At 55.0% G+C, this 8,239-nt stretch overlaps 1 protein-coding gene and 1 pseudogene across 1 annotated transcript; both read left to right on the top strand.

Moving 5' to 3' along the window:
- The first annotated feature begins 1,066 nt into the window (after window positions 1-1,066).
- LY6D (lymphocyte antigen 6 family member D) lies at window positions 1,067-2,741 on the top strand. The gene is made up of 3 exons (XM_019459698.2): window positions 1,067-1,183; window positions 1,887-1,985; window positions 2,221-2,741. Exons 1-3 carry the CDS (start codon window positions 1,132-1,134, stop codon window positions 2,460-2,462), a joined length of 393 nt encoding a protein of 130 aa, XP_019315243.1. The 5' UTR covers window positions 1,067-1,131; the 3' UTR covers window positions 2,463-2,741.
- A 1,404-nt stretch (window positions 2,742-4,145) lies between these two features.
- Window positions 4,146-8,035, top strand: LOC109273029 (heterogeneous nuclear ribonucleoprotein A1-like 3; annotated as a pseudogene).
- The last annotated feature ends 204 nt before the right edge of the window (window positions 8,036-8,239 follow it).

Here is an 8,239-nt window from a genome sequence, read left to right as displayed (position 1 = left end):
CTCAGCCTGCCAGGGCAGGGACAGGGTGAGGCCTCAGAGGGCCCACCCGCGCCACCCAGCAGAGTCCAGCTGGCCTAGCAGAGCAGCAGCGGGGCCCAGGGCCGCCAAGGAGACCTACGGGGCGGGGGGAGGGCGGCCCCTGTGCTTAGGGCCAAGCCCCTCCGCCCCCTGTCCCCGAGAGCACTGTGAGGTGAAGTTAGGGGGATCTGCCGGGCACCCACAGCCCCTGGCCTGGAAGAGCTCACTGCCCTCGGGACCAGAGCAAGAGACGGACAGCCACGGGTCCAGGAGCAGGGTGAAGGCTGGGGCTCCTCCGGGAGGGCCGGGGCCCAGGGCACGGTGGACAGAGTCCTTGGTGGGAGGGTGGAAGGAAGGGCTGTTGGAGACTTGAGGGGCCCTCGGTTTCTCCAAGTTGGAGAGCCAGTTGAATCTCTGCCTCGGCACCGTCCCCTCCCCCATCAGCCCTGCCCCTGCCCCTCCCCCAGTGCCCCAGGTCCTGCCCCTGGTCCCACGCTCACCTCTCTGCAGGCACATCCAGCCTCCACACGCCGAGCCCAGGGCCCACCCTACTCCTCTTCCTCTCACTACCCCAAGGTCCTGGCATCTCAGCAAGGTGCCTTCGTTCGGTGGGGTCCTTTGCCCGGGGTTCCATGGGTGGGCCTGGCGATCCTGAGCCCCGAGCCCAGGAAGGCAGGGCCAGCGCGGGGAGCACAGCCCTGGGCGCCCACAAGGCACCTGCATAGGCTTGTGACCCTGTTGACCTTATCTGAGGGTGGGGGTCTCAAGGGAGGAGGTGACAGGTCTGAGACAAAATGATCCGGGGGTCGGACAGAGAGCCGGAGAGAGGAAGAGGACGCAGTGAGCTGCAGAGCCAGCGGAGGCCTCTGTCCCTCGCCCGGAGGTGGGGGGAGGGAAGCCCCCCGCTCTGGGGGGCAGGCAGCCAGGGGCAGAGGTCCCTCCAGGTGGCAGGGGAGGCCGCACTGGGCGGGTGGGTGTGGGCCAGCCAGGGTGGGGCGGGTGGAACGCTACTGCCTGGCCACCTGCCCGCCTTGGTCCCTCCCACCAGCACCTGCCCCAGCTATAAGGCCTCCAGAGAGGAGGGGCCCCCACTGCTCCCGGAGACACCCCAAGATGAAGCCAGGTCTGCTGCTCCTCGTCGCACTGGCGGTAGCCGCGGGGCCAGGTGGGTGAGGGGCAGGGTGCAGGGCTGGGGCGGGTGGGAGGCTTGGGTCTGTGGGACACGCTCTGGAAGCCTGAGGTTACCGGCCTTTGGGCTCAGGGAATCCTGGACTGAATTTCAAACAAAATGAACCCATGTCTTAGTGGAATCAGACTTAAAATATCGCAGCATCTTCGAATCAGCCCATGGGATCAGACACGCAGAGGGAGAGAGGCTGGGGGCGGTGCTGAGATGCCTCCCCTGGGGAAAGACCAATGTTCGGGTCGCCCAGCCCCTGACTGTCTGGTCCCCGGGAAGCCCCTCCTCCCACAGGCTCAACGTGGTCCGGCTGAAGCCCTGGGCCTTGACTCAGGTCCTCACGGCCACTTCCGCCCGCTGGGGGCAGCCTCTGGCGGCGGGGGGGTGGGGGGCAGCCGTCGTGTCTTGTGAGCTGCTCTCAGCAAGTCTCAGAGCCCTGTGATGTCCCTGGGGAAGGGTCCCCCGTGTACCCAGCACCGCCAGCTCTCTAGACAGGCCCAGCACAGCCCCTCCGCCCGGCACAAGGGGTCCCGGCGTCCCAGGCTCTGGGCAGCCAAGGACTGTCGCCTCCTGCCTCCGGGGACACAGGAGCCCTGGCAGGGCCTGGGGTGTAGGAGGGGCCTGGCGCGGGTCAGGGGCGGCAGAGGGCTCGGTCCAGACAGTGACCCCTGTGCCCCTCGCCCCCCAGCCCTTGCTCTCCGCTGTCACGTGTGCTCCAGCTCCACCAACTGCGAGAAAGCTCAGGACTGTGCGGCCAGCGCACGCTACTGCAGGACCATAACCAAGCGTGAGTGACCCGGGAGCACGGAGCCAGGGAAGGGGGCCCCGCAGGGCACCCCAGAGCTCCGCTCAGGGGCCCCGACGCCGGCAGGCTGGTGGGGACGGGTCGGTGATGGGTCGGCCGGGGGGGCGGTGGGGGCCGGGAGCTGGGACTTGGGGTGCTGGGGAGGCCAGACGCGGGGGGAGGGGGGGCGGGGGGCTCAGAGGCAGCTGCCCAGTCTGACTGTGCCCATCCGTTCCAGTGGAGCCCCTGCTGGGGAACCTGGTGGAGAAGGACTGCGTGGAGTCGTGCACGCCCACGCACAACCTTCAGGGCCAGGTCAGCAGTGGCGCGACGGCCACCCGGTGCTGTCAGGGCGACCTGTGCAACAAGAGCCTGCAGAGCAGCGCCCCCGCCCGCAGCCGGCTCAGCGGCCCCGCCCCCGGCCTGGCGCTGGCCCTGGGCCTCCTCCTCGCCGCCCTCCTCTCAGCCCCCAGCCTGTGACCTGCCCATCCCCTTTCCCCGGGGACTTCCAGGCCCCCCCGTCGCTTCCTCTCCCGGACTGGGAGATTCCGCAGCCCCTCCCTCACCACGATGGGGGAGGTTCCCGCGACCTGGGCTGGGGGCCCCCTCGGAGGGTCTGGGGCCGCAGCCAGCGAGCCGATGGCCTGGAGCCCCGCCCCCCAGAGAGGATGCACACGTCCCTTCTGACTTTACATTCATTCTGTTGGGTTTCCATTTTTCTACTTGAACCTCTGCACAGGAATAAATGATCGAAAACCAGCGTGGTTGTGTCTTCCTATTTCAGGAGTGCAGGGGGGAGGGAGGAGGCCATCCTGCCTCACAGGCCCCCAGGGCCTGGGACTTGTCACCCAGGGCCCGTCTTGGCCTCGTGCAGGACTCCTGAAATACCAGTGTCACCCCCCCCCCCCCCACTCTCAGAGGAGACACAACCCTCCCCAGGCATCTTCTCTGCAGCCCCAGGAGAGGACGCTCCTGGGGGAGGCTTGGGTGGGGGGCACAGGGCAGAAGGCCTGTGACCCAAATGGTCAGAACACACACACACACACACACACACACACACACACACACATACACACACACACACACCTCCACCCTAGGGAGGCTGGCAAAGGGGGCTGTTGAGCTCACCTGGATGGCGTCAGCCCAATGTGGGTAAACTTACCTTGGCCCAACTGCCTGGATCTGGGCCCCGCTGCCCGGGTTCCAGGTCTGCTGCCCGGATCTGGGCAACTGGATCATTGTGTCCCTGTTAGTTCTCAGCACCCCCGCAGATGCCCAAGCAAGCAGCCTGCCCCTTCCTAGGAGGACCAGAGGCTTCGGAGGCCTGCACCCCCTGCCGGGTGGCCACCACCTTCTGAGGCCTCACCTTGGGCTGGACAGAGCCCCGACTCGGGCGCCGGCAAGGAGGAGCCCTGGCTGGCGGGGCCCCCCGCAGGGTGCTTGGCTGAGGGACCAGCGGGAGCAGGAGCAGGGCCCGGGGAGCCTGAGGGCCCTGCCGCCCAGACCTACTGGGGGGGCAACGCCCGCTTGGCCTGCCTCTGTGTCTCCATCACATCACCTAAATTAGGAGCTTCACACGGGTGCCACCATCAGCTACACCCACGTCCCCAGCTTTGCCCACGTGTGTCCCGCCCCAACCCCCATCCAACATCCTCTGTCTTTGCTCAGCTCGGCCAGGGCACACCTGAAGTAACGATAAAGTGGACACACCCAGGGTGCACACGGTGATGAGACTTACACGCTCTGTGCCCCTGAAGTCACCACTACGACCAAGACAGTGAGCAGCCCATCACCCGCAAAGCTGCCTGCAACCCCTTTGCGCACCCCCTCCGTCCTCCCCTGCACGCCCCGCCCCTGGCAACCACCGCGTGCGCTGTTTGTAACAGAGCTATTCGCCGCCCGCCCCCTCCCGCTCAAGCCTGGAAACGGCCCATGTGCATCAGCCCACGTTTTCTAGAATTGGGTAAAATGGAATCTCACAGCACGTACTCTTTGGTCTCGGGTTTCTTTCCTCAGCAGGATCCAGAGACACATCCCTGCTGCGGAGGGGTCTCTGTCATTCACTCCTGTTGCCGACAGGACTCCGCTGTACGGTCACATCATGGTCCCTCCACCCACGCACCTGTTGATGGACATCTGGGAGGTTCCCAGGCCTGAGGCCTCATGAGGAATGTCGCTGTGGGCAATCGCCTCCGGTCTTTGCGCGGACAGATGTTTGCACCTCGCTTGGGTACAACCCAGGAGTGGAATCCGGGGGCAGGTGATAGGGGGATTCTTCCATCGGAGGGGCCACCAAACTGCTCTCCAAAGAGGCTGCTCTCCCCCATCCCCACCGGCAGCGGAAGAGGGCTCCCGCCACTCTAACACGCTCGCCGACACAAGGTGCTGTGGGTCCTTAACCGTGGACACTCCGACGGGTGCGTCCGTCTGTATGTCCGTCTTGACGCCCTTACCACACTGTTGGGAGTGTATTAAGGCCGAAACTCGGGTCGTGTGACACCTCTACCTTTCACCTTCATTTTCAAAATGGTCTTAGCGATTTTAGATCCTTCGCATTTCCATATGCATTTCAGAGTTAGCCTCCTAGTTTCCTCATGAACAATGCCCTTGGGATATGGGCTGGGACTGCACCTAATCCATAGATCAGTTCAAGGAGAATTTACATCTCATTATTTTTTAATGTTTATTTTTGAGACAGAGAGAGAGAGACTGCGCACGAGCACGCATGGGGGAGGGGCAGAGAAAAGAGGGGAGGACAGAGGATCCAAAGCAGGTTCCATGCTGACAGCAGAGACTCCGATGGGGGGCTTGAACTCACAATCCGTGAGATCATGACCTGAGCCAAAGCTGGACACTCAACCAACTGAGCCCCCAGGCACCCCTACATGTTATTATTAAGTCTGCTCATCAATGAGGACGGCGTACCTCTCCATCTGCTGACGCCCTTAGCAATGTATTTCAGCAGTGTTTTGCAGCTTTCAGAGCAAACAGGCTTTACACATCTTTTGTCAACACCATCCCTAAGTATTGCACGGGATGCTCTTTATAAATGGTATTTTCAATGATCGATTGTTGGTTGTAAGAATACAGAAGTACAATGAATTTTTTGCTCTTTAACCTTTTATTCTGCAACCTTGCTAAACCAACATAGTTTTAGAAGGGTTTTCTTGAGTTGTTTTTTTTAATATTTTAAATTATTTATTTTTTTAAATTTACATCCAAGTTAGTTAGCATAGAGTATGAAATGATTTCAGGAGTAGATTCCAGTGATCTATCCCCTGTGTGTAACACCCAGTGCTCATCCCCAAAAGTGTCCTCCTTAATGCCCCTCACCCATTTAGCCCATCCCCCCTCCCACAACCCCTCCAGCAACCCTCAGTTTGTTTTCTGTATTTAAGAGTCTCTTATGGTTTGTTCCCCTCCCTGATTTTGTATTATTTTTGCTTCCTTTTCCTTATGTTCATCTGTTTTGTATCTTAAATTCCACCTATGAATGAAGTCATAGGATTTTTGTCTTTCTCTGACTAATTTCACTTAGCATAATACCCTCCAGTTCCATCCATGTAGTTGCAAATGGCAAGATTTCATTCATTTTGATTGCCGAGTAATACTTCATTGTATATATAAACCACATCTTCTTTATCCATTCATCCATCGATGGACATTTGGGCTCTTTCCATACTTTGGCTACTGTTGATAGTGCTGCTATAAACACTGGGGTGCATGTGTCCCTTCGAAATAGCACACCTGTATCCCTTGGATAAATGCCTAGTAGTGCAATTGCTGGGTCATAGGGTAGTTCTATTTTTAATTTCTTGAGGAGCCTCCATACTCTTTTCCAGAGTGGCTATACCAGTTTGTATTCCCACCAGCAGTGCAAAAGAGATCCTCTTTCTCTGCATCCTTGCCAACATCTGTTGTGTCCTGAGTTGTTAATTTTAGACGTTCTGACAGGTGTGAGGTGCTATCTCAATGTGGTTTTGATTTGTATTTCCCTGATGATGAATGATGTTGATTATTTTTTGATGTGTCTTTTGGCCATCTGGATGTTTTCTTTGGAAAAGAGTCTATTCATGTATTTTGCCCATTTCTTCACTGGATTATTTGGGTTTTGGGGGGGGTGTTGAGTTTGATAAGTTCTTTATAGATTTTGGATACTAACTCTTTATTTGATATGTCATTTGCAAATATCTTCTCCCATTCTGTCGGTTGCCTTTTAGTTTCGCTAATTGTTTCCTTTGCTGCGCAGAAGGTTTTTATTTTTATGAGGTCCCAGTAGTTCATTTTTGCTTTTGTTTCCCTTGCCTCTGGAGACGTGTTGAGTAAGAAGTTGCTGCGGCCCCGGTCAAAGAGGTTTTTGCCTGGCTTCTCCTCGAGGATTTTGATGGCTTCCTGTCTTACATTTAGGCCTTTCATCCATTTTGAGTTTATTTTTGTGTCTGCTGTAAGAAAGTGGTCCAGGTTCGTTCTTCTGCATGTTGCTGCCCAGTTTTCTCAACACCACTTGCTGAAGAGACTGTCTTTATTCCATCGGATATTCTTTCCTGCTTTGTCAAAGATTAGTTGGTCATATGTTTGTGGGTCCATCTCTGGGTTCTCTTTATTCTGTTCCACTGGTCTGAGTGTCTGTTCTTGTGCCAGTACCATACTATCTTGATGATGACAGCTTTGTAGTACAGCTTGAAGTCCAGGATTGTGATGCCTCCAGCTTTGGTTTTCTTTTTCAGGATTGCTTTGGCTATTCGGGGTCTTTTGTGGTTCCATACAAATCTTAGGATTGTTTGTTCTAGCTCCATGAAGAATGCTGGTGTTATTTTGATAAGGATTGCATGAATATGTAGATTGCTTTGGGTAGTGTTGGGTTAGGGTTAGGGTTAGGGTTAGGGTTAGGGTTAGGGTTAGGGTTGGGGTTGGCTTTGTCACCTATGCCACTGTGGAAGAGGTGGATGCAGCCATGAATGCAGGGCCACACAAGGTGGATGGAAGAGTTGTAGAACCAAAGAGGGCTGTCTCATCTCGAGAGAAGATTCTCACAGACCTGGTGCCCACTTCACTGTGAAAAAGATTTATGTCAGTGGCATTAAAGAAGACACTGAAGAACGTCATCTAAGAGATTATTTTGAACAGTATGGGAAAATGGAAGTGATTGAAATCATGACTGACCGAGGCAATGGCAAAAAGAGAGGCCTTGCTTTTGTAACATTTGACGACCATGACTCTGTAGACAAGACTGTCATTCAGAAATACCGTACTGTGAATGGCCACAACTGTGAAGTAAGGAAAGCTTTATCTAAGCAAGAGATGGCTCGTGCTTCCTCCAGCCAAAGAGGTCAAAGTGGTTCTGGGAACTTTGGTGGTGGTCGTGGAGGTGATTTTGGTGGGAGTGACAACTTTGGCTGTGGAGGAAACTTCAGTGGGCGAGGTGGCTTTGGTGGCAGTCGAGATGGTGGTGGATATGGTGGCAGTGGGGATGGCTATAATGGATTTGGTAACAATGAAAGCAGCTTTGGAGGTGGTGGAAGCTGTAATGATTTTGGCAACTACAACAATCAACCTTCAAGTTTTGGGCCCATGAAAGGAGGAAATTTTGGAGGCAGAAGCTCTGGCCCCTATGGTGGTGGAGGCCAATACTTTGCCAAACCACAAAACCAAGGTATCTATGGAGGTTCCAGCAGCAGCAGCAGCTATGGCAGCGGTAGAAGGTTTTAATTACTGCCAGGAAACAAAGCTTAGCAGGAGAGGAGAGCCAGAGAAGTGACAAGGAAGCTACAGGTTACAACAGATTTGTGAACTCAGCCAAGCACAGTGGTGGCAGGGCCTAGCTGCTACAAAGAAGACACGTTTTAGACAACACTCATGTGTATGGGCAAAAAACTCGAGGACTGTATTTGTGACTAATTGTATAACAGGTTATTTTAGTTTCTGTTCTGTGGAAAGTGTAAAGCATTCCAACAAAGGCCTTTAATGTAGTTTTTTTTTTTTTGCACCCATGCTGTTGATTGCTAAATGTAATAGTCTGATCATGACGCTGAATAAATGTGTCTTTAAAAAAATAATAATAAATAAATAAAATGTGCTCTTGTAAGCAGCTTATAGATGGGTCTTGATTTCTTATCCATTCTGATACCCTATGTCTTTTGATTGGAGCACTTAGTCCATTGACATTTAGAGTGATTACTGAGAGATATGAATGTAGTGTCATTGTATTGCCTGTAGAGTTGGAGTTTCTGGAGATGTTCTCTGGTCCTTTCTAGTCT

Source organism: Panthera pardus, unplaced genomic scaffold (assembly GCF_024362965.1).
Source record: "Panthera pardus isolate Hobbes unplaced genomic scaffold, ASM2436296v1 HiC_scaffold_7, whole genome shotgun sequence".
Taxonomy (NCBI): domain Eukaryota; kingdom Metazoa; phylum Chordata; class Mammalia; order Carnivora; family Felidae; genus Panthera; species Panthera pardus.
Note: the sequence above shows the minus strand (reverse complement) of the source record. Positions and strands in the feature narration are given on the sequence as shown.

Coding starts and splice junctions, on each gene's coding strand:
- LY6D (XM_019459698.2), top strand. CDS start 1,132: ATGAAGCCAGGTCTGCTGCTCCTCGTCGCACTGGCGGTAGCCGCGGGG. Junction 1,184..1,886: donor GGCGGTAGCCGCGGGGCCAG/GTGGGTGAGGGG, acceptor CTCGCCCCCCAG/CCCTTGCTCTCCGCTGTCAC. Junction 1,986..2,220: donor CTGCAGGACCATAACCAAGC/GTGAGTGACCCG, acceptor CATCCGTTCCAG/TGGAGCCCCTGCTGGGGAAC.